The sequence below is a fragment of the Thermobia domestica genome, chromosome 6, assembly GCF_964235325.1.
Source record: "Thermobia domestica chromosome 6, izTheDome1.hap1.1, whole genome shotgun sequence".
NCBI lineage: Eukaryota > Metazoa > Arthropoda > Insecta > Zygentoma > Lepismatidae > Thermobia > Thermobia domestica.
In genome coordinates this window covers 300038700-300066382 of record NC_137459.1, presented here as the reverse complement: position 1 = coordinate 300066382, position 27683 = coordinate 300038700, and the positions used below count along the sequence as shown (strand labels likewise).

The following is a 27683-nucleotide window of genomic DNA, read 5'->3' as shown; positions in this document are numbered from 1 at the left end:
GTTTCTTTTCTTGTACTATAGATCAAAATAAAAAGCACCTGCAAATACTTGTTCTTACTTCTTACCGAACTACGATAGCAAATGATTCGAATAGAACTCTTACAGTACAGTAGTCAAACACTGTATAATAGGGACTTACAATTTCTGACTTTTAGCAGCACCTTGATTCGTTTTAACAGGACTTTCCCTTTTCTCACCGTATTGTGGGCCTAATTATTCTTATTATTATTATTTACTTTCATACTCACACGTCAATCATTGTTTGAGGGAAAACTCTCCAGAAGGGAATTTTAACACTATCTTGGGCAGTTTGTTTCCATGATCCCAAAATAGACTGAGAAACTTCGAGAGGTGATACTACATGCAATCTCAGTCTTGGTTTTGCATGCAAGATGAAGGCAACACTTCCTTCAGAAAGATAAAGCTTAAGACCATAATAGTCTTGGCCTCGTTTTGCTCGTCACTATTAATCGTAAGACAGTAGGTCTTGGTTTTGCAATCTAGGGCTCTTGGTACGCAGAAATCGACATGCAACACCAATAGAGTTTCTGTCTTCTTTTGCTCATCATTATTGGATACTATTTTTCGATACTCATTTTCGTCTATAAAGAACCCAGTTTTCTCCAAAAAGATAAAAGAAACAATAAAACCTAAAAAAGCCCGAAAAAACCCACATGGGCCCAAGTGTGTTGTGTTTTTCGAACCTTCGTACAAGTTTGTTAGTTTACGTATTCACACACACACACACACACACACGCACAAAAAAACGTGTAAACTGTTTTTGTTTTTTCGCATTAAAATATCTCTTCTTTATTTGCAATTGAATTTTTTTTCCTTTTTTTTTTAGCAGTAGTGTCCTAATTTTATAATTTTGTCATTGTAGATTTTATTTTAATATAATTTTTCGTCGCGAAAAAAGAAAAAAAGAAAGGAAAGGAAGACCGCAGATAATCGAGAGTTTACTGAATGCATGAGCTTCGTGTTTTGTGCGTGCGTATTTTTGTGTTACCAGATTTGTGAAAGGATGTCAAATAACTGTTTCTTTATGTATGATTTGCTCAACAAACTATTTCAAGTAGTTAGCGATGTTTCGTTTTTTCTGTGTTTAGTATTCTGAATTTTCAGTAATTTAAAGTAGCCTATTGAATGAGCAATATGACACATGTTATCTACTTTCTTTTTGGCATACTGTGTATTTCATAATAGCGTTTGATTGAACTATCAAAATACGGAGTTCTTTGACTTTTTTCTTTCTTTCTTTTTTGTATGCATAGAAATTAAGATTGCGCGTTTCTTACTGGAACCATAGTGAATCAAAAATTTTCAGTCTTTTAAAGTCCAGTGAACACGGCTATTTTCATCAGAATTTAAATTCTGGAGTAATTTCGAAGGAAGGCATGCGTGAATTAAATTCCAAACGACAGAAAATTAAGATGAAAAAATACATGTTCAAGATTGTCGAACAACTCTTAATAAATTTATGTAGGCATAATTTTAAGCATTGTATTCGGTATGTTGTCATTTTATTTCTCGATGTTACTCTTTTACAAAACTGGAAAAGAGAAAATAATACCTGAAGGTAACTGTAAGTTTAGATTTCGTTTATGAATGATGTTAGGCATTAGTGTCGAGGGATCTGCAAGTCGAGCGACCCTTATGAGCTAATAATTCATCGAAAGAATATCCACCGTTCAAGTGGAAGACAATGGTTCGATTTCCCGCCATTTCAGCAACCAAATTTCATAGGTATTGTAACATCAATGAGTTTTTATATTTGTGTGTTACTACTTAAAGATGGCGGTTAAAAACTTTCCTATGGACGCATAGTAAACTGAAGAGTATATTTAATGGAAATGTTGTAAAAAATAAATTAGTAAGTTGAATCACAACACCGCAAGTTCCAATGCTTCTGATTGTTGTGTTAATTTATAATTAAAGTAGCTATAGTAGGTTCAACACTACTTTAGTACACAAGGTTGACGTAGTATTTTTGTGCGCTTTAATTCTGTTTCTGTTCATCTTTCCAAATTTTTCTCCGAAAACTATTAGTACGATTAAAGAATAAGAATTTTCATTGTATATGTAGTTATGAATGATAAGCAACAGAAAATTATTTTTTACATTTCATAGTAGGTATTCAGTAACGATACATGTTCATTTTCAGCAAAATTATCAACCATTCTTGTCCGGATACAATAGACGAGAGAGCTATCAACAAGAAGAATTTAACTCTTTATACCAAGCATGAAAACCTTACTCTGGCGTTGAATTCTGCTCAGTCTATTGGTTGTAACATCGTTAATATTGATGCACATGACTTGGCAAAAGGCAAGCCTCACTTAGTATTGGGATTATTGTGGCAGATCATCAGGGTAAGTTTTAATACAATTTGTTTCTATTAGTGGAATAGATCAATTAATAAAATATAGCTTCTATTATCTTAAGAATTCCATTCTTTTAAGTGAGGATATCATAGTTTTTTCCTATGTGTATCTTAGTAGCAAGGTATATTTTGATATAAGTTACAAAAGCCATTCCTTAGAAACTTTTATTCATTTATCAGTTTGACAGCTTCCAGTTTCCAATTTCACTCGGTGTATATTTAGAAACGCCGTACACTGCGAAAACAAAAATTGCTCACTCCAATATAACGTTTCGACAAAATTTTTAAACACACATTCCTATTTTAACTATTCTATTATGCATTACAGGATATAATTGCGTAAGATTTCGTATTCTATTTTATTTGTACTGTGTAATCTAACTAGCTAACAGAAAAGCTCGAATTTTATTTGATTTTTTTCTTTATTAATATCGTAGATTGAAGCTAACTTGAGCAAGTTTGCTCATCCAACATCGCCACTGTTGGAAATTCACGAAATAGTTTGTTTTCTAATTACCAAACATATCACTCAAATAAGTAAATAAGTAAATAAAGGTAATTTCTGAATTTTATTGTAATTTCAATTGTTCTACTCGAATTTACAATTTACTAATCTTGCACTATAACTTTTGTTGTGGTCTATTTATATGTTTATTATTCTTTTCATAGATCGGTCTTTTCAACCAAATCACACTTGAAAATTGTCCGGGATTGGCTACGCTTTTACGAGACGATGAAAGAATAGAAGAGCTAATGAAAATGTCACCAGAAGCCATCCTGTTGAGATGGGTGAATCATCATTTGCAGAGAGCTGGTATTGCAAGGTAAGCTGTACAGTATTGTAGTTTCTATAGAGTAGTATCAGTTCATATCTTCATATTTCTTATGATGATTTATTCTCCAGGGTTGTTACTGTGCGCCATTTTGCAAATTTTACAGGAGAGCTTATCGATAACGCTTGTCCACTTACTACTATTGTATGGATATTTTTCTTCATACATCCGAAGTACTAACATTTACTCGCTCTTTTACTGTTGTTAGACTTCAGGAATAGACAGAACACGGAAACTGAAAGAACTTCTCTTCACTTTCTGTCTGAACCCTATCAGTTGAAACCAATTTCGGTCTTGCTGGTGTTTTCCAGAATTTTCAAAAAGGACATCTTTTTGGGTGAACTCCATTCAAATGATAATGGCGTACTCTCTATGAAAGTAGAAAAAAGAAGGGACATAAATAATAATTTTAATTTTCTGTCTGATATTAAACTATCAAAGAAAAAGGAAGAAATCTCTCTTTGCTGCTTCCTAGATTTAGCTTTGACTTTTGACGTTGGTAAGTCATATTGTTAGCCGAACTGAACCATTATGGTTTAAGAAGATTACATGGTTTAAGAAGATTACATGTGACTGATTCTAGTCTTGCCTAAAAGACAGAATGCAGTTTACAGAAATAAGGATAGTAAAGTAAAGTTCAATTAACAATCATATGTAGAAAAATAAGACTGAATATAACAACCAATTTTATGTACATGAGTGACTTTCCTAGTGTAACAAATCCTAGTAATAGTGTTTTGCACAGCGATGACTGCGCTTATAAATTTCACCAACAGAGTTAATTCAGTTTAATAACGAATAAAATTTTTAGATCGTAAGTCTTTCATGGTATAAAAATATAACACAGCAACCTTAATATTTATGTAAATAAATAAATAAATAAATATATATATATACACACACACACATATATATATATATATATATATATATATATATATATATATATATATATATATATATATATATATATATATATATATATACAGGGTGTCTCACCTAACTTTCAAATATTTCCGAAATAACAAAAAATGTAACAAATCTAGTTACCTAAAAATGTCAGGGGCCTATAAAATTCTGTGAACAACAAGTGCTCCCAGGGGTCCCATCATAGAGCCCTGGAAGCCAACTTGAAAGTTTTAAATGGAAACACCCTATTTTTATTGCAAATTCTGATTTTGCGATCGAAAATAATGAACTTTTAGTTGAAGCACATTTGCGTTATTCTACTAGCTGGAGCAAAAATAAATGAATATCATCGTACGCGTGTACGTCACCCAAGGCTAGTGATAATCTAAATACCTCGAGAAATACACTTGCAATTTAAGTACGTGTCCAATCATTTTAAAAGATCTATTCAACTAACATAAAATGAAGTTATCTTCCCAAAATTCCAAATAGAAATCCACTCCATTAATGCAGATTCGGATACTGTGACCGAAAATACGCCTTTTTTTTTTTTTTTCGTTGTCCTCCTAGATAACATAAATCGCAAAAATAATAATATCGTTGTACCTGAGGTTGATAAATGAAAAGCTGGTTCAAGAACTGTATGTGCTGTGTGATGATGTTGCTAAGACTTGCAAACAAAGTTAGAACACAAGTTTGTGATAATAATATTCATCAAGAACTGATATCTTTTTTGTGAGCTTGTGGACACTATGAAAGTTTATTTACTTTAGCTCTCCGTTGGGTCATGAAGTTTCAATTAATAATCGGGCATAGTGTCAAAAGAGAATTAAGTTATTCATTTCTGACATGTTTATGTAGATATGTATAATGCGATTTGATTTGAATATAGACCATGTGATTTTACCTGAGAGATAAAATTGAAAGTGAGCACACAAAGTTGATCGGTGGATCTATTAAAGTTTAAAAGGACATCATTATTTTGTTGTTATTGTTATGTAGATGTGCATAATTACGATTTGATTTGAAACTGCGTATAATTCCATTTGAGAAGTGGAAGTAAATATGAACATGTAAAGTTGATCGGTAGATCTAAGAGAGTAATTGGGCTCTTATAAATTTAGTGGAACAAATAACATTTGACCAGAAGACACATATGTGTCACCCCTATGTCATGTTCTGTAAATACTTATGGTTGATTGTAAATTACGGTCCAGCAACGTAGAAGCCATGATTAGATAATTGTAGCAGTAGGCATTATTACAGAGAACCTCTCAACACTCAAACTATATTTCTACTGTATTTCAACTGTATTTCAACTGCTCTCAAAGTAAAGTTCTAACGCTCTTGATGATACGAGGATGGGCAATAACCGAAGGTCATGTGCTGAAGTAAGGGTAATATTTAACGAAAAAATTCGCGTCCCACACAATCCCATTTCGAGACCTACTGTCGAGTGAGTGTATCGTAAGACGCGTCGAGAAAACGGTAACTATAAAGGATTGTAACATTCCTGGTCGACCGAAATCGGCGACAAACATCTTGATGTTGCAGTCATTCGTTGAAAATACTCAACTTAGCATTCATAAAACTGCGGAACAATATGACATTAGTCCATGTCTGCGAGAAGAATGTTAAAGAAAATGAAGTTCTACCCATACAAAATTCATGTGATACATCAACTGAATGAAGATGTCTTTGACCGCCGTGTAGAATTTTGTAAAGATATGATGAAACAAACCAATGATGATCCTACGTTTCTTACCAGCATTGTGTTCTCTGAGGAAGGCACGTTCCACCTAACCGGTTACATTAACAGACGTAATAGCAGATTTTGATTTGACAACAATCTCATTGGTCCTTTCAAACACACACTACATCCTGAAAAGTTGAATATCTGGACTTCAGTGCTAAATATACAATAATTGGGCCCTTTTTTTAATTAATAACAATTTGGCTTCTGAACTGTGTGAGGAAATGCTTCGAAATCAAATAGTTCCAGCAATGAGAGATACTGCAGAAGACAATTTTGCCCACAGATGGTTTCAGCAAGATGTACAAGACCACACAACGTGTAAATATGCGGCAATTTCTTAACACGGAATTTCCTAAATAACGGATTTGCAAAAGAGGTGAGATTGGGTGGCCCGCTCATTCTCTGTTCCCCTGATTTATCGCCACTATACTACTTTTTCTGGGTTTATCTAAAACTCCAAGTATTGTTTCTATATCAAACAATACCAACCACTTTGGATAATGTTCGTCAAAGGGTTGTTGAAGTTGCACTTATTGAACTGAACGTCACCAGGAATGCAGTATTTGTGTTTTATCATCGAAGTGCACACTGCCAGACCAAGAATGGTGTGCAGTTTGAGCGTATGTTGTGAAACATCAGTTACACTTTGTTCATCTGCCAATTTTAGACAACCAAGTCGAGAGAGGCAAGGGGACTCATGATGATCAAGTTCTTCAAAGAAAGAAAGAAAGGAAAAAAAACGGGAAGACACTACGTGGCTGGTAGAGCTAATGTGTAGTTACGCGTTCCGTAACGAGGGTAACAGTAATTTTACATAGGAGGAAACTAAGACAGGACAACGTTTTTTTTTTTTTTTTTTTTTATTCTCTACTTCCATGTGAAACGGAATTTTCAACGAAGTTAGGGTTATGTTAAATCTAAGTGTATCAGTCACCTCTCCCTAACAATTTAACTGAACTTTGAGAACGTATTTAAGAAGCAGATGGATTTTCTCTCTCTGGAATGTAAAAAAAGAGTGTGCCAAGAATTATACTATCAAACTGATGTATGTTGAATTACAAACCACTCATCTTGAGCAGCTTTGGCAAGGAACATAACACGCATGTGTTTATAAACAAAAAATAATTTTGAGTTTTCTCTAATTTAACATAAGCTGTATGCCATTGTGACTAAACAAAGTTGAGTTACTAATCTTCGAAATCGTGAAGATCATTTAAATAGTCCTGTATATCAATTAAGTTTCTTTGCGCTTTATCCAGGTTTTGTAAATTTGTTCTCCTGTGAAATCTCCTTTGTCATTTGTGCTTTTACGTACTAGTGTGAAATAATGATTTTATTTAATCTGTCCATGTCACTTGATATTTAATAAACATATTGGTCTACTTGACCTTTACAATTCTAAGGAAGATATTTCTTGTTGCAAAACACAAAATCTTTCTTTTCCATACCGTAATTGTCTACCATGGTCGCATTGAAATGTAAATGAAAGCAATTTTGTTTTATGCTAAGCCTTTTTAAAATATTGGTCACATATTTCGTGCTTTTTAATTGCACGTGTATTCCTCGAGTTATTTAGTTCATCATCAATCCCAGGTAGCGTACGGTGATATTTATTTTTTGCGATTACAGCGCCATCTATTAGAACAACGAAAAAGTGTTTTAAGTAAAAGTTGCTTAGTTTTGATCGTAAAATCAGAATCTGCAATAAAAATATTGAGTTTCCATTTGAAATTTTCGAGTTTGCCCCTAGGGCCCTATGATGGGACCCCTGGGGGCACTTGTTGTTTACAGAATTTTTAGGCCCCTGGCATGAGTACACTTTTGCCTAACCAGATTTGTCAATTTTTTTTTTTTGTTATTTCGGAAATATTTGAGGTCGCAAAGTTAGGTGAGACACTCTGAGGCTCAAAAGTAGGTATACACTTCCGTACTGATTGCTTTTTATATCATTTCTTATTGTTATCCATCAGGTAGACTTAGTTTATTATTTGTTCTTAATGTCTTTTTACTTATATCTTAATCTCGGAACAGCCGAAGCAAATAAACCAATGAGCTGGAATGTTATACTTGATCAATGCAGGGGCCGCGGTGGCTCAGTGGTAGAGCGTTCACCTCTGGTGCATGGGGTCCTTGGTTTGGTCCCAGCTCGCGCCAAGTGAACTTTGTGGTGGACAAATACCGTGTGCGTTTTTCTCGAGGCTCTCCCGTTTCTTCCCACTTTTTTCATTCCACCATTTCACTCATTTCTAATCATCATCGTCTCCTTTAGCCTAGCCTAGCCGGCATAATCGTGAGGCGTAAAACTCAGATATCATTTCATTTAATTTTTTTAATCAATGCAGGGGTGTATACCTACTTTTGGGCCACCCTGTATATTATTTTGTAAGCTAAAAACAATAAATAATTTTAGAAATGCTTTACGCAAATTTTTATTTTTTGTTAACTTGAAATCTTGGGAAGGGCGGGAACTAGTGCTTTATAGTCAGGAGTGTATGTTCTGCAGGAAAAAGTGTTAAGGGACTTTTTTTCCATTATCCAACTCCACCGCAAAGCAATATTTTGAATATATTGCCTCTCTCTCTCTCTCTCCCGTCTATATTTTTGGAACTGTGTCATATATAAATACACATACGTTTAGAAAAGTAAAGGACAGTATTTTCTTGTACACACAATAATTAGAGAAGACTAAAGCTATACAACAAAATATGTAACCAAAGATACAATAGCAATAAACAAATTAACAATCACGAAGTTAAAACAATTTAAGTAGTCACTTCAATGATTAGTTAATCAGCTACAAGCTTTATTTTAATTTACTTAATTTTACTTTTCCAAACCATGCTATACACAAGTATGGGAAGTCTTATAAAACGAAGAATGTTTGTCCGTCTGTTGACAGGTAACAGAGCAGAAACGGTAAGGTATAACGAATTTTTATTTTCTTTATTGATTCATTGTCTCAAGAATAAGTTTCATTTCTAACCTTAATTCTTTATTCAAACTGAAAGTGATAGAAATCTTTTTTTAATGTATTCTGCGCTTCAAAAATAGATTCGATCTTCTTCTCCCTTGTCTCTCTACTGAAGCCAGAAGTCGTAGATATCTTCTACCACTTCCAGTTTAAATCTTCATCTTTGAAAGGCCGGTTTTGCCACCACTGTCAATGCGACTTTCCTCCTGTAAAACTCTAGATCCGTTACGGGTCAACAAGAGAATTAGTTAAGAGTTTAGACATAAAGTTGGAAGGAAATACACTAAAATCTTGTCTATCGACTTCGAAGTTCAGACATAAATATTTTTATGAGAAGGAAAAGTGGATTCGCACATGATTGTCGCAAATGTGTCTAGACGTAGTAGATATTTTGTTATCTTTAAAGTTCAGATGTACTGTTCAGTATACATTTTCATAAAGCAACATGAACTTTCTTCTTTACAGACGTTGCACTAATTTTACTACTGATATTCAAGATTCTGAAGTATATAGTCACTTATTAAAACAAATTGCACCAGCAGATGCCAATGTTACCACTGAGGCACTTATGGTAAGTATATTAATGTAAGAATTTCAGAACTTCTTCTTCTTCTTCTTGTATTTCATTACACCATTCATTGAGCACAAGTAATTTTCTTAGGATGTCGTACCGGGTACATTACATACTGCTAGGTCTAAGTGGAACAATTCCAGTTCTTGCGTAGAAACATACATGCAAGTATAGCTAAGAGAATTTGATGATTCTCAGATGAGCTAGTCATTACAGTGGATTCATATTTATTTAATATGCATTTAACCTTAATCTTTCTGCTACTAACATTGACGGAAGTTCGAAGGGTTAAATGAAAGATAGAATATCACTTACAGAAATGTCTGCGTATGAATCGGAGATTTCAGTTAGTTTCCATTTATTGCATGCTGTTTATTTACATTACCTACAAAAAGTTAGGAACATGATCAGATATGCAAACAATGATTAGTACTAAAACAGTTGTGTATATTATGATTGCTTGTCAGAATAACCCTGGAACAATATCCTTCAGTTTAAAAGGGTTACGCATGCTGATGAATAGAGCTAAGAATTTTGGGTGCAAAATTTTGGTTAAAACGGCGAAAGAAGAAAAGAAAAGAAAACAAAAAAGCAAATTGTTGATTAAGGAAGGTGCAGAGTTTTAGACAAAAGTTGTAAATTTGAAATGCAAATATTTCTACGAACAGTACCGAAATTAATTACATTATGAGTACTCAAAATTTACTGGATAGATTCAAATCTTTTCTGAAACGTCCCAGAAAATAAAGTTATTGAGGTCGCAAGTCCAGGAAACTATTAAGATTTACAATGTTTTCTTCAGTGAGGTTGCATCTCCGGTCACTATATAAGGCTTGTGGCAAGATAGCGTACTAGCCTTCCTGCTTCTTTTTTCTAATGTGAACTCATGTGGTTCAGATCTCATAGCCACGATGCTAAACGGAACGCTGAAGTCCAAATCAACCCATTTGGTCACCAAGTAAATATTTATATGTACACAAAAGAATACAATAATGTCGATTGGTGATAGCCGTGATTGGTCAATTCGCAGTTGCCACCTCCTTTTTACTTCGTATTCAATAGCTTTCGCCTGAGAGACTTCACTAAAGCAAAAGTAATGTAATTTCGAACACACACTCTCGGTGTTCTTTCTTAAGTTATTATAGAAATAACATGCGGAAAAAAGAGCCAAATGAAAGCTTAGCAAGTGAAATACACATAAAACCTTCAGTAGATTTTAACTTGGTTTTATCCAAGACTGACCTTTAATTGCTATTTAAACGCTATTTATTATGTTTTAGTTATGTTCAATGATTTAATTCGATTGTACATAACGGAATTCAAGCCTGCACAACATATTTCATACGCTAATAAGCAGATGGAGGACAGATATTAATATCGAATAAATAAATTTCGTGGTCACTCATACGAATATTGACTCTCCCGACGCCGTTCATGTTCAGTCCCCAGTGGGGGTAAGACACCCCTACCACCCCCTAGGTGGGGTCGGAAAGGGCTAACGTAAAAGTAATCGAAAACGACACATAGTGCCGAAGCCATATTTTTCGGAATTGCTAAGATTAATATTGATAATCGCGAGGCTGTTTTAAGTCCACGTTCAGCCTTCATCAGCATGGAAGGGCGGAAAATAAAATATCCAAAAAGATCGAGAATAATGTTGAAATTATAGTTTTCGTGATCGGGAAAATGGCTGACCCGTTTGAAATAACTTTTGGAATATAGTCTTTAAGGTGGAATTTTATCATATCACTGCTATTAAAGTTCGTAGTCTTTGGAAGTAGGGTACTTCAAAATTTCAGCCAGATGTAGAGTATCTTGTGAATTATCATCATTGGAGTGAGTATTCTAAGGAGGAAGGAGATTCAAATATTTGCCATATACATATCCTCCCCTGTGAAGAACGGGTATTTCAGAAACTGTGGAGATAGAAAATAAGAAGAGAAAAATCCAATGAGGTTAGATACATGCCAATTGGACTGGAGAATAGTCGAATTTCGTCTGTTAGTCGGAGGAATCGAAATTTAAACTATTTTCAAACACATGCCAAGATAATCAGCATTTTGAAGATATATTCAGTTACCGTTAAAAAGTAGGGTGCATCTAAAATGGCTCAAATGACAAAGCATCAGTAACTTTGATCAAAACTAACAGATAAACTTCCGTATAGAAGTGCTTTGCTTTTTCACTTAGTGCTTCAAGTAATACAATTACGTGATGGAAGTATTTGTTTCTGCATTCCAAAGTGTGAAGTGTGTTGTTTTTGATTCCCTTATAGGAACCAAACTTATTGCAACGTGCTGAAGTAATGTTACAACAAGCTGGAAAACTAGGTTGCAGGAGTTTCGTTACTCCCAGTGATGTCGTAAACGGTATTTACAAATTGAATTTGGCTTTTGTTGCCAATCTTTTTAATAATCATCCTGGTTTGGACCAGCCTGAAGAAGGAATAGAAGGGCTGGAAAATATAGAAGAAACTAGGGAAGAAAAGAGTAAGTATGAAAGCCATTCTTTCCTATTTTATCAGCTTTTCTGGTCAGTGGTTATAGTTAGTGTAGTTGTATAGTATAATATTTAGTATAATTATTCTGTATAGTAGTAAACTATTACAATAATATGCTATTTGTGGGAAGACTGAAAACTTGAAATGACTAACGGTTATACTTCCTTATGTTTTTATGCAGCACCAGGGTTATGAAGGATAGCATCTGTATTTAATATGTACTCTGAACCACTGTTTGCGTTTGAAATCGAGACGTGTAGCAGGATTTGAAGTTGCCATTAAGCACAATGAAAGTAGAATATTTCTTATGTTCCCGAGTACCTAGTTTGAAAGTACCAAAACAGAACTAACTCATAACCAGAGTAAAAAATCTTCTGTATATAAAAACAAGCGTTTTCAAGTGGGACAATCACCAGCAAAATTTGTTAGCAACCTCCTAACAAATCGACTAATTTAATTCACTTTAATAAGACATAGAGAGAATAGAATTTTCTTGTATTGTACTGATAACTACTCAATTTGTTCGAAAGGCGCTGACAAAACGTAGAATATATGTACTGATTTGTGTTTGTGGTAGCGCATAAGACAACAATATTAAGATAGTTTCTCAAGTATCTTTGAATTAATATATTAAAAGGCATCCAAGTCAGTCACTGCAGTGAAAGAAAACACGATTGAACCACGGCTGAATTCAACCACTTCTCAGGTTGCATTTCAAGTAATATGGTGATCACGATTTTTTCATTAGTATTCATACTTGTGTGGTATCCTGAAGCCATCTATGAACTGTTTAGGGGAAAAAAATCAAGAGAGCCGCCAGTTTATTAGGTAAATCATACAATAAGAATAAACGTTGTGTATGAGTAAAAGAAGGTTGCCTAAGTTGAAGTGTTGGTTTCCGTACATACGAAAATCGAAACTTGGCTCCTTGTTAGCGAAAATATAGGAGAGAGAGAGAGAGAGAGAGAGAGAGAGGACAGAAGAAGTCTCAGTAGTTATATTCGCATAATTCGTTTCTGTACAAAGAAGTGATTAGTTGATTTTTTTGTAATTCTTTTTGTTAGCGACTATCATCTACACATTATAATTTGTGTAGCTCGTAGTCTTTATCATTACGTTGTTGAGGTTGAAATGTTCGACTGACGTGTGTTACGTACGAAGGTCAGAAAAATGAAAATTACAATGTTACGTTAGTCAAAGTAGTCTCGGTTTGCAACCACATACTTTTCCTAGCCAACACTTAGATTCTATCAGTCATCATGGGAGTTCTTGCCTGCCAGGAAGTGACCGAGATAACGGAAGTGTTAGTATTCGGTCAGATAGACTTCATCACAGTACGGCGGTTGAGGAAAGGTGTCATGTTGGAACTCATGAAGAGTATGTAATATTCTTTGAGTGACATACGGGCGTGCTTTTTCATGCAACATGAAAGCATTAGGTCTGTTGACTTTGTTCATGGTTGTGGATGAGTTTGTGGTGCATTCTGGGATTCAGCACTAAAAGTATCCGCAGTGATAGTTTTGCCTTGACGGAGAGAGAGACATAATGGTTCACCCTCCTCGTAGACCCCACCAGCAGCATCTTGTAGGTGGTTTTAGGAAACCCTTACACGTTCATCACTATCCTATTTCTATATTGGTGGGTTATGCTTGTCGTAACAGATCAATTTATCATCAAAAGTAATGACAAATATATAAAAGGTATATTTCCACTCATTTAAAATGTGAGTTGAATCGAAAAGATAGAAACCCAATCTGACCCAAGTGTTAACTACCTTCAGAAAATCCTTTCAAACGATGTGACCGTTATTGCTTGCGAAAAATATTTTCCCGCCCACGCTTAGAATACGCATTCCAATCCAGGTGTACAACTAACGATAAATACCAAGGTCACCGCAAGTTACGTTTAAAAATTAATTTTAAATAGTTCAGCCGTGTTCTCACTTCCGCCATTTTATGAATACAAAATAGGATATTAAAATGTTACAGAAATATTTCTCCTTTAGTGGCTAGAAGTTTCGAAAACCCTGGTATACGTTTCAACGTATTTTCAATAAAAATCTTATATACAGAGCACCATTGACCTAACTTGAAGGGCTCGTGAGATATATATATATATATATATATATATATATATATATATATATATATATATATATATATATATATATATATATATATATATACACTTTTGTCATAAATTTTGAACCCCTGCTCCCGTAGGGTATACACTTTGGTGCAGATAATCAGATAAAAAAAAAACGATTTAAGCATAGTTAGCAGCAGTGTTTTATCCAGGCATCTTTGAAGGGGAAAATTACCCCCAAAGGTGTAGAATCCCCCCCCCCAATTTTTTGAAGATATAGGTATAGCCATATATATGTTTCAGGTTTCAAATTTAGCATGCAGTTTATGATTTTCCAATTTGCGAGTTTTCAGTCAATGTTCTTTTTCATATTTCGCAAAAAGGCACTTTTTTTTCATGCTACCATTTTTTATTTCACACACTCCTTGTCATTTCGAGAAAACGCTTGCTAAAATTACCTGCAAAATTTGCTTTCATTGGAGAGGCTAAACACTAAGTGATATGTACCAGCACGAAGCAACTACTGAGAAAAAAAAGTTGAGAATGCTCCAAGAGCATTGCCAGAACGAACTTAAAAAGAATGGAGAGATGGAGCGGGAAGGATAACTATGATTGTTACTACATGTAAAAGTAAATCTTTTTATCCGTACCTTACTATGTTTCTCGCAAAAATTCCAAAACATCATCTCTGTCTTACAGTTCTCGAGATATGGCTGCTTAAATATCTAGAAGTTCGAACTTTTTTGGCCAATATCTGGGGAACGGTGGCCAGTAGACAGTTAATCAGTGGCCACCGGTCACTATTTGGTACCAAAGTGTTCACCATCCTCTTAGGTATTGATCAACATCAATATGATCTCTGTGTGACTTATGGTTCCCGAGATTTAGCTCTTTAAATCTCTCGAAATCGGAACTATCGTTTGGCCAATATCACGGAAACGGTATGTCATAGAGAGATGATATTGGTGTTAATCCTTAATAGAATGTCAACATTTTCGTACCTATATTAATTGATGACCACTATACAACTGGCCAGTTGGACAGTGGCCATCGGTTGCTATTTGGTACCGAAATATTTACCATCCTCTTAGGTATTGATCAACATCAATATCGTCTCTCTACAACTTATGATTCAATATCTAGAAATTGACGATTTTTGGCCAATATCACGGGAACGGTAAGTCATAGAGAGATAATATTGGTGTTAGTCAATATCTAAGAGGATGATAAACATTTTGGTACCGATAATAATTGGTGGCCATTGGCGAAACCAGTGGCCACCGGTTACTATCTGGTACCAGAACATTTACCATCCTTTTAGCTATTCATCAACACCAATATGATCTCTCTATGACTTACGGTTCCCGAGATATGGCTCCTTAAATCTCTGGAAGTCGGCCATTTTTTTTACCAATATCTCGGGAACGGTAAGTGACGCGAAAAATTTAATCACTTTCTCTGATAGTTGTTGATGCTCTATCGAATACAGGGTTCAAAATTGAAAAAAAAAATCACAAATAACACAGACAGACAGACACACACACACACACACACACACACACACACATATATATATATATATATATATATATATATATATATATATATATATATATATATAAAATACAGGAATTCAGTAACGAACTTCGTAGATCAGTGTGTTGATCGGGTTTTAATGAAGTGTATTTGTGCTTCTTGAGGGTAATTCTTGAAATGTTATATTTCTTTGTAATAGAGTTATTTGAAGTATTGGAAATTTAATCGACTAGAACGTTGATTATAATATGTTGTGCTTAAATAGGAAAAAACTCACACGTGGCCTTTGCCACTAGACAATAATAGTGCTCTTTATAAAGATAGACCACTTTCAAAAGGTTCTGATAGTACTTTCATAACGAAAAGTTTCACAAACTGGGATAAAAATACAGGTAAAAATCCAAAAGATGATAAACTTTTAAAACATAGACAAGGCGAATCGTAGAAAAGCTCTTAGTAGTGATTGCAAGGCAAAAATAATGATGAAAGAATGCACTTCTGTATATTTGATGTTACACAATCTGAAAAACAGAAAGAAGAAAATTTTCAGTAGCAACCTCTCGTTTAAACGATATTATGACTGATTCATCGACTTAATTGGAAGCATTTTATAAGTATCACTAGAAAATGATGGATGAAAGTCTGCGCATTTCTGAGGTAGATTTTGAAGACTATGATAAGCTCCATAATGAAGTTGTGCGGCCTTTTGATAGCATTGCTAGAAAATTTTGATACAAGATTTGGGGATACCGTTGGCATTTTTTTTTTTTTTTATCGTCCCAAGTGTTCAACTGTGGTAACATTATGCCTACAGATAATGCAAAACAAGAACTCAAATCTTATTGTGATTTTATTCTTTAAATTTTGAAGGGTGTGTAACTGAATATGAATATTCTCATTCAATTTTTAAGAAGTATGCAGAGAAGAATATGAAGTTGAGGGATATGTACACTTCAAGTAAATGATATTGGGGACGGTTTTCCTACACTACGACATCTAGCTGCCATATTAAGTGTGTGTCCTATAGGCACCTGCAAAATAGAAAAAGATCATTCTCAAGTATGGTAAACTCCGCAGCAAAAAACCTGCAACCTGTAACGAACCTATAGGCGCTGATTGTTTGATATCCTTCATACAGAACAAATAAGTTAGAGACATATCAAGACCAGCCAAAGTATCATTTGACTTGGTTCTAGTTTCTAGAAAAAAGTAAGTTTTAGTAAATCCCCAATAATTTGGCTTCAAATCTCCAAATCTGATTTCCAAAAAACAAATGTAAATCACGAATAACCAGTGTAATTCTTCAAAAGCAAATCACTTTCTAAATATAATGGGTATCTATGTAGTCAAATTGAAATTAAAAGAATTTTCCTACTGATTATTTTATTACAAAAATTTAGAATTTAACTTCGAAAAAGAGAATAATGCAATAAATAAGTTTTCGATAATATATTAATAACAGATAAATTCAATCCCAATTATAACCAGAATTTTAAAAATATGTAGTTTAACAGATTTACTCTACAACAAAATTTTATGTAAATATATGTGAATGTTCTAAATTTTTCAGACTTTATTAAACAAAAAGTTAAATATTATAACAATTCCAAAGGTTGCTCTATATAAATCGGAATAGAAAGGTCAATAATCAGTTCAAAATTTTTTAACCGCGACTTTACCTATATTCCAATCTTTACCGTAAGACTAACTTCAGAATTAACAAAAACGCGAAAGCAAGGACAAATATTAAATATATCGAAACTAACAAAATCTCGAAAAGGCCAAACGTTAAGCCACAAATCCTAACACTATATTCGATTATATCTTAACAAATAGTAAAATCTGAAACACGTTTCTTTTTCCTTTTTTCTTAAAAAAAAAATAGAGCAATGTTCAATCTTCTTTCCAAGAAAACTAAATCACTAATATTAATATCTGATTTACTCTCTGTTTTGTTAATCGGTAAGACAATCAGTTTCGTTAATCAAACCAGGAATCAGGGTCTAATAAATATCACTACTATATCCTTACTTACCAATTAGATGCAGTCACCATTCGATCTGGGAATTTGCCTTTCTTTCCTCTCGACTACTCCAACAAATCAAACCTAAATTAGCAGGTTACTTCTACAATTCTTGGAAGGAAACCTCTGATATTTCGTATTCCAGCAAAATGCAGTAAAAGAAAAAAGGGAATCCGTTTAACATTGAAAAGACGTTCCTATTTACTCTTCCAGCAACACCCGCTTTAAAAAGGAAGACTTCAACGTAACGAAAGACTATCCTAAACTCTCCAATTTCCTTTCTATTCCATGTGAATATGATACTTCCAGTGAAGACACGATATGACAAGAAACGATTAGACGTAACCAGCATTCGATGTAACTAGAAAGAATTCGACGCAGCAACTGCCCGAGAGTCTAACGCGAGAAGCTACGAAAGCTAAGCCAACACGCCCAAGCAAACAACACAATTACGTCACGCGACACAACCTTGAAACTGTTATTCACGAACAGCTCTTCTTTTTAAACTTTTCTTTCACTTTTTTTCTCTTTTTAAAAATGAAGCAGATCTAAAACAAGTTACAGACAAGATTTTAACATATTCAATGGGATTTCACGTAATAAATGTAATTATTATTTTTCTTATCTTTTTTGTGTCCATTTTTAAAAATACAATTTTTATTCTATTTTCTTCAGTCCAACATATCTAGGGTGATCCAAAAATTACACTGGAAGACTCTACAGCTTCAAACTCAATATAGCATTCTCTGTACTGCTACAAACATGAGCATGTAAGTTTATTGTGAAACTACGCCTAACAGCGCAGGGAATCAACATAACGTCTAAGTGGTACGAATTACGCCAGGAGAAACCTCGGCGTCCTCCCCAGCACATTTATTTTGGAACAAAAGACTTCATCGTTTCACAATAAATTTGTACTAAATTAAGACAACAACTAAAATCACATCACTTAAGTTCATTTGTGTTACTATCCATGGAAGGTCCTTGTGAACTGGAACTTTCCCCTATAAGAAATAATATAAAAATCTGGTACAATGCATCCCTAAAGAGAATTGCACTACCTCCTTTTAAAACTTTAAATTTAAAGTATGTTCATTAAAAATGTGTATTTTAATATTTAGTTCATGAAAAGGTAAGAACTTTTTAGATTAGTCTTAATGTTTTAATAATTGAATACATATGAAACTCTATCTGATCAAAATATTATTAGTAATAATTCTTGTATCTGGAGAAGCCTTATATTTCAATAGTTAAAAATTAATGTGTAGCAGTGAAGAACAAAGATACCGTTCTCTGAAAGTATATAGACGGTTTCTTTGCACACACTATATAAAGGTATGGGTTGCATAAGGTACATGGTTACTTTCCACATTTTTAATGCTCCCCCTCCTCCTCCTAGAACTTCAGATTACCCCTAAAACTGAGGGGACTGGATAAAACGCTGGTTAGCAGACTCGAAAATTAATTCCAAACGGTTCACTCGTTTTCCCATGATAATGAAATAGACAACGTCAATGTTATTTTTATATATTGTGAGTAACTTAGAAATTCATAGAAGAGAAATGCCTCGATAATTGTTACAGTCAGTTCTATCGCCTTACTTGTGAATTTGAATAATGATTGCCACAAGAGTGGAACGAATCAATTACTCCTTGTTCCAAATGAGGAGAATGAATTTGTGTATCTCGTTTCACATTCCGCCTCAACCCTCCAGCTAAAATTAACTTAGCCAGAATTCCGTTTACACCGGAAGATTTGTGTTGCTCTAATTTCTTTTATTGCAGTTTATATTTGTTCGATTAATCTCTGGAGTATACGTTTCTGTTGTATGCGTTTGTCTAGCTCCACGAACGTTGTATTTGTTATGTGTTAAGCAAATTCCCTAATAAATATTTTCATGTATTCAAAAACTATCCGTATCCGTAAAACTTGTTCCTTCCGCTTTCGTTAATGGATAAGCGTGAGATTGATAGCCTTTCTGAAATTCGTTTAAGCGCTTACACGTGTTTTGAATGTTTTTTGTTATTATTATTACATTCAATTTCTATATGCAAAGTTCACGGGTCTAATGCCATTGTCGTTAGTTTCCTTATGCAGACTTTCGTTCCCTATAATCGATTTGAAAATGTTCTCCCGTCCTAGCTTCGCATTAAAATCTCTTAATAGATTTTTTTACATGGTATTGCAGGAGATGGTCAAATACACGTTCGTTCTACTTCTTAGAAACTGTCCTTTGTATCGTCATTCTTATCTTCTGTTGAGGATATGCATTTAGCACAATAATACCAACTCGTAAAAGGAATGAAAGCAAGTCTATCATTAACAAATCCAACACGTCTAATTGCTGATATTATATCTTTGTGAACATAAAACCCTGGTAGGAGCTCATAAATTTAAATGGGAAGGAAAAGCAGCGGTGCAGACTACAAAATTTACGTCTTTTTATGGGTGGTCCATCCTATATTTCTCTAACTCGTTACAAATTTTATTGCACCTGACCTATAAAGACTTCTTATATTTCATGTTCCAAACCTCAAGTCCACTTTACTTTGCTGAGGTCGTGCCAAAGTGTTGGTCCTGGTCCGAGGCTTCTCTAAAGGTTTCTGAACAAGTACCTCTTTCTAATGGATGAGGTTGTGTTAATATTTAAGTTTGCTCCTCTATTATTATTATATTATTATTATTATTATTATATTATTATTATTATATTATTATTATTATTATTATTAATATTATTATTGATACTATCTTTCTTGGGGGCACGGTGGCTCAGTTGTAGAGCGCTTACCTCTGGTGCGTTGAGTCCCTGGTTTGATCTCCGTCGAAGTAAGTTTGTGGTGGACAACATTTTGTCCATAGATTTTTTCGGGATACTCCAGTTTCTCCCACATTCTTATGTCACCAGTTATTCCATGATTCACTTGCCTTAAATCATCCGTCTTGTAGCCTAACGGACGCATAATCGTGGGACGTAAACTGAAAGATTTCATTTCCACTATTTCTTTTACTTCTTTGAATATGGTTTTTACTAGTCAGACATGTAGTTCGTATGTGAATTCATATACATAAAGACTTCTTGACACATTTTCTATGCTCTGAAGTCCTAAAATATTAACCATCTAGTTATGTAGTCGTTAACGCAAAATGTATGAAGATACAGAATTAGACTATTAAAATGAGAGAATAGTCGTGTTCGAGAAACTCCATATTACTACTTTGACCTAATTATTCTGTTCTTTACAGCTTACAGAAATTGGATGAACTCTATGGGTGTTGCCCCGTATGTGAATTGGTTGTATTCAGATCTAGCTGATGGTCTTGTGATCTTTCAGTTGTACGACATCATAAAACCCGGAATTGTCAACTGGAATCGTGTTCACAGGTAAGGTTTATAGCGTGTGGAACTATATGAACAAGTATCTTTGAGAATAGTTCAGCGTACTGTCTCAGGGAAAATAGAAAATTTAGATACTCATTTATAAAGCAACTGACAGAGTGTAGCAGCAAAGGAAGAGGGGAAAGTAGGTACAATTCAGCTCACCTGCATGTCTACGGACACGCACTTGGCCATCCCTGTACGAAACAGAAATTACTCTGATCGCCTAACACTATTGCACCTGATTCGCCCCGCGTTCAGTTTCTCCCGAATCACTGAAGACCCTCTTGGTAATTAGCAAGTGTAATGAGTAATCGTGCGATAGGAACCCGAGAACTTAGACCTGCCTCCAAGAATCGATTGTTTTTCGTTCGTCCGTAGGTGGCCCTAACGACCTTTTTGTCCAGGTGATTTCCATTGCGTCTGTGGTGCACGAGAGTAAAGGGATGACATGTCTGCTGTGGGAATAGTCAGTCTCCCATCGTGTATCACCGATAGACCACGACTCACGTGAGCGGTAATCATGCGATCGACAACCCGTCCTCTCGCAACCTGGCAGTTACATAATAGGCGTTCACTCGGTCCTGGCATTTCAATACATTGATTCGCAAACAACAGATTTGCGAACGTCCTTCAGATTGTCTCCTATGGCAGGCAGTTTTCTGAGTTTCCTAAATTAGTGTGTAGAGATCAACATGCTCTCTACACACTGGTGCGAATTTCGTTCAAATGTATTGATTTATACAGGATGTTCTCAAATGCGTTTCTTCTAATAATATATGCGTCATACTTCGTTAAGTGGACAAACGATTTACAGAAAATTCTACAATATTGTTAACATTTAATGGAAAAGAAGTGTTCACAGATGAGACGTATATCAATCAGTAAATGATATTAAGCGAAACGAAATGATGTGCGTGAGTTTTAATTGTTAACATTCTTTAACATGTAAAAGCTCATACGTCGTTTTCGAGAATACATTTGTAAACGTAAAAATTAATGCTGTATGAGTTACATGCCACTGAGATGGAACTGATAGTGAAATATACTCCCATTAAGCTCTTCATTATGATACTAGCCAGACGACAGTGCATCGTATGATCAATGAGATGTAGCCTAAAATTATCATTAACTCTTAAATTTTAATTTATTTAAAACTAGCAGCGTTCACCCCGCTTCGCTGCGGTCACCCCGGAACGCAATAAACTTTGTTACTTAGATAATTTTTACTTTTTCGCTTTCAAGTGATATGATAAAAACCATAGAAGATTGCACTAATGTTAACATTATATCGCCTGTCATTTATGTTAACCCGCCCCGCTTCGCTGCGGTCATCCCGGAACGCAATAAACTTTGTTACTTAGATAATTTTTACTTTTTCGCTTTCAAGTGATTTATAGCGCCTGTCAGTTATGTTAACCCGCCGAGTCACAGGGTCATGCGGGTTGCATATAAATACGTTTATTTTTATACCTATGATGAACTAATAACAAAGGATTTGTACGTATGGACACCTGAATGGTCAATTATCTCAAGACACTGGTAATTGAAAATTAAAGTGATATGATAAAAACCATCTAGGGTCCACATCCTAACAACCCCCCAAAAATGAAAGAAATCGGTTCAGCCGTATTAGCGTGATGAGCGGACAAAGGATTTTTTGTACGTATGGACACCTGATTGGTCAATTATCTCAAGACACTGGTAATTGAAAATTAAAGTGATATGATAAAAACCATCTAGGGTCCAAATCCTAACAACCCCCCAAAAATGAAAGAAATCGGTTCAGCCGTATTAGCGTGATGAGCGGACAAAGGATTTTGTGCGTTCTCTTTTATATATATAGATATCATCCAAATATAAGGCAAATACTAGTCGATAGATCACACCAAATTGAACAAAATAACATGATTGGGGTTAAATTCTCATGTGTAGTTTTCGAGAAAATAGGAAAGGCTTTGAGACGCTAAAAATTACGTTGTTCGTAACCGATAACAATTGAAGGGTAAGGGAAAAAAAGAAGGAATGTCACAAAACTGTATTTTCGAGAAAATGACGTTTTAATATTAAAAACCGCGTAGAAAATGAATAAGGTTATTCAAATCTTTTTCCTCTTTCCTTGGACATTTCTGCATCTACGCACGCATGGCATATCTAGTCAAATAGTACCAAGAGCCATCAACAGATAGGGCAAAACACTCGTTAAAGCACACACATGGACATTCCTTGTTTTTTTCCTCTTATCCTTCAATTGATAGTTTTTTGCTAGAATTTCTTATTTATGTACTGTATACCGTACCAAATTCCGATAATTGTTTCTTTTGTTAATGACGCATGTTCTCGTTGCCACATACTACGTGTAAGTATTTCCAAACGTAAAGGTATTATACAATTTATTAATTCTTATGCAGCAGTGTTTTTTCTATTTCATCGATAATGTATACAAGTGAAAATCCTGTAGGTCGTGTCTATAATGAATACAGCTGTTGTCAACATAAGCAGGTTTCATTATACAAAATTGATTATTTGCTATCCATAGAATTGATAGTGTGAAACTACTATACAGTGTGTCTATAAAAGAACTCCGGGGTTTTGAGGCAAAATAAGTAAAAAAACGTACATACATGTGTTATACAGGATTGGAAAGCTTACATTTTCACGTTTGTTTTAAAAATTTAATAAAGTTCAATATGAGCCCCGTGAGTGGCACGGCACACATCGTAACGGTACTCTATCTCTTGCAGTGTCCTGGCCAGCATGTCTGGGGAGCGGTTGCCACGCAATTGACTATTCGTTCGGTGAGATGGCGAACATTACGAATTTTCTCCGCATACACAAGATTCTTGATATGCCCCCAGAAGCCCCATAACAACAGACTTAGTTTCTATGAGCCAAATAACACATTGAGCCTTTTGTTGTGGCATCACCATAGCGCGAAGCGCAACAATCCACACGGCACGGCACTGATTCACTGACTAGCGCAGCCGTACGTCGTCTCAAGGTCAACGCTCCGCAGCGCTGCCACCTGTTGATAAAAACATTTCCAATTAGTATGACTAAAACTTTTTGAGCTAGTCGTTTCAGAGAAATTAACTAAATTTTGCTCTCTTTTATCGTTAATAAAATATGAATTTTTAAAACCCCGGAGTTCTTTTATAAACACCCTGTATTTGTTAAAATTTAAACCAATACTCCTAAAGTAGAAGCCTTCAACACGTATAAACGGTAGTTGATGTAATTTTATTAACAAGAAGTAAAGCAACATTATCAAATAATGCATGGTATAAGAATAAGACAAGTTCAGTATACTTTACACGGGCACATGGTCACGTAAATACTGTATGTTCCAAATTCGAAATAATTGTGTAACATTTACTTCCAACAAAATGTAGCCATACCAAGTTACTTGATAACAATCTACTGCCAATCGAATAATCTGCTTAAGTAAATATTTGGTGTTATTTGAATAAAATTACTATGCAGTAGTTACTTTTGAGATATTGAACGAATTACTGAAGCCTCCTCAAACAGTACTAAATATGAGAGTGGTAGTAATAATTTCGTGGTTGTCACTCTGGCCTTGCAGCGTGGTGCTATAACACAGTTCTCTTGGGAATCCAAATCTGAAGAAAGGCCTTACTTTTGTGGGTGGTGATTGTGCATGGTGTTCGTAACCCGCATGTATGTTATTTTTAACGTCTGTTACATAAGAGCGTAAAACAAAATAATAGAATCGAGGCTTAAACACACAAATATCTATATGATACCACCTTTCAACACCCAGCGAATAGCACTACCATAAACTTCTCACACTACGGTACTGCTACGTTTTATATTGTCTGAAATTAGCCACCACTGCTCCGACGAGGGCTCATGTAGTTCGTATCACACGTTAAGTTGTAGGTCTACAACTCATAACCTTCCTGCTGAACGGAACACTGACCCCAGCACCAACCAACATCTCTGTTTTTTACAAACTACTTAAGGCAAATGCCGAGTTCCGTGAGAACGAGTTGCCCTGTTATATTTCTATACCAATTTGCCCTCGTAGGTAGTAACTTGGATCCTCACACCTACATCCGGTGCGAGGGGACTACTTTCCAAGACTGTTCCATGTCAGTGGGAATTACGCAATAATTGCATTGTATCTAGTTGTTGATTTCCACGAAAACAAGTTCTATACATAAAATTCGTTCGTTAGTTTTACACAGTTATAATTTTATAAGTCAGTAAGGCAATTACCAAATTATTAGTTAGTGCTGAAGACTTGGGGAATTGATTGTCAAGGAGAGGAGGAAACTCCCAGTAGATAGAATGAATCCAGTACATAGTTCGAAAGAGACAAAGCAAGGCTGTGTAAAACTTAACGGCTTTGGCATTTGTATAGCCACATTTAGCTATGTTTCGCTATGTATATGCTATGTTTCGAAAAACAGATCTATCGACTTGCTAATATGTTTTTTTCTTTCTTCTTTATCTGTCAGTGTTTGGAATAGTGTTAATAAATTCAGAAAAAAAGATAGCCAGATGAATAAAGGAATAAACTGTAGTAAAGGTTGTAAGAAAGAAAGAAAGGGAAAGCATATAAAAAGATATCAGAATCCCCTAAATGAAAACCCTGGCTCTAGAATTGAGAATCATACGTAACATTACTAGAAATTAGTATACTAGTTGATAATTTGGGCAAGTGAAGTATTAGAGATGTGCGATAGTTTTACATTATCTGTAAAATTTGACTGTATTTTCTATTTATGATTTTAGAACTTGAGCATGATCTCGAATAACACTTACTCCAATTTCATAAAATTTATTTACAGGAAGTTTTCAAAATTGACCAAATTTATGGAAAAACTAGAGAACTGCAACTACGCTGTTGAATTAGGAAAAGAACTGAAGTTTTCACTTGTTGGAATTGCTGGACAAGACATCAATGATGGAAACCCAACTCTTACGTTAGGTATGTATCTATACATTAAAATGCTATGTTTATATATTTGTCTCCAAAGAAGAGTTTGTGTTTGTCTCCAATCCTTTCGACAATGGGATCTCGAAAACCATAAGTGCTAGAAATGTACCGTCTTTTCTGGTCGATTTCAAATTTTGTGTAGATTATCCAGTTCTAATTGAATATTTAAAAAAGAAAAAAAAACATGGCTGTCATTTCTTTATTACATTTTTTAGGGTACACTGGAAGTGTTGATTTTTTTAAAATACGGCATATCCTCCGAGTTATACATTCCAACACCACACATTTGTATATAGGGGTTGTAAATCTGTCAGGCGTTTGTTTCATGGCCAAATGATAATGAAAAACGAAGGAAAACCATTTCTCCAGCCTAAGATGAATCTTTATTTTTTGGAGTGTTTTGCCCAATGAACACCATACATATCATTGACATTATAATTAATTGTGTGTGTAATGTATTTGCTTATTACATACTGCATGCAAGAAGAAAGAAAACACTGGTCATTCATGAAGTAGAAACTCCAATTAGAAGTAGACTGAAATCTTGCAAACGATGCGAGGTATTGAAAAATCTCCCCTTTATGGTACCCTTCGTCGATTTTTATAAGGCGTCTTTCACTTGTGTCTGCAAAGGAACATGTACAGATGTTGCGAGGAATGACAGAAGATTCATGCTCATACGTGAATGATGCGCTGTGTAGAGAGCGCAGGTTCAGCTAATCAGTTTTAATTATACATCATTTATTAGTATACATACATACACAACACTTTCGAAATAAATACTGTAAGAGGAGTTTGTAGGTAATATAAAACAAAACATTTTGTTAACTTTGAGTTTTGATAACCTTTTAAAGCAATTTTTTTTGTAATTATTTAATGGACGTATAGAAAACAAGAATTTTAGGAATGATCCAAAAAATGGATCTTGGCCAATAATTAGATGTTGGGTCAGGAGCCACAAAATTTTTGAACAGCCTCTAGATAAATCGAGTTTCCGTATATTTTACGGAATAAGCACATCAAACTGAGTTAAGTGGTAGTTTTGGTTTGGCTACACTGTATGTAGTTCTCCAGATATAAGGCCTACAAGAAAATTTGTCTGAAATATATTGGATCCTTTGATCCAATAAAGCTCGTGAATGAAGGTAGAGGTAGACATGAAACTTCACAATATCATCAAATATCATACAGATAATAAAGTGGAGACATGTAAAGTGGATGAAACGCGTAGCACAGATGAGATATACACGGGTTGTGGACCTTCGGGAAATATACCTTTGGTTGGATCAAGTAGAAGGTGACTGACTGAATTGACTAGTCAGGGGCAGAATTCACTGACGGGGTTAGTTTGTACAGCGAATTCCTTGACTCATGGATTGTTAGTTTGATGAACCACCGCCACCCCCTTTTTCTTCCCCTATTGGTCAAACACACACACACACACTCATATATAGGCTTTAAAACGTGTTTAATTATTTTAAACGAAAGGTACAAATACCAAATTTCATACCTCTAACCGGAAGGAACTCTGGAATGTAATTACAACCTCCATTTTGCTCCTTCCAAGTCCAATTTTCAAGAATCCCTTTTTAGTGGTACCTTACGTCACAAAACCTTATGTCCTTTTCAAATTTTAAATTTCTAGCCTATGTAGTTTGGCTTAGGCGTTGATCAGTCAATCAATCAAAACTTCTTATCCATGTTATGTAAAAGAGTGGGAGTGACTCATCATCGTTCACACTACTATAGGTAGAAATGTGAAGTTCGGACAGAA

The 27683-nt window shown here is 34.7% G+C and overlaps 1 protein-coding gene across 2 annotated transcripts in view; it reads left to right on the top strand.

The window, feature by feature from the left end:
• Fim (plastin-2 fimbrin) overlaps nucleotides 1-27683 on the top strand; it is a 163740-nt gene that overhangs the window by 109524 nt on the left and 26533 nt on the right. For both annotated transcript variants that reach the window (XM_081762903.1, XM_081762902.1), the window contains exons 4-9: nucleotides 2165-2372; nucleotides 3053-3207; nucleotides 9318-9423; nucleotides 11699-11912; nucleotides 20811-20949; nucleotides 25761-25900. In XM_081762903.1, coding sequence (XP_081619029.1) covers nucleotides 2165-2372; nucleotides 3053-3207; nucleotides 9318-9423; nucleotides 11699-11912; nucleotides 20811-20949; nucleotides 25761-25900 — 962 coding nt within the window. The remainder of the gene's footprint in view (nucleotides 1-2164; nucleotides 2373-3052; nucleotides 3208-9317; nucleotides 9424-11698; nucleotides 11913-20810; nucleotides 20950-25760; nucleotides 25901-27683) is intronic.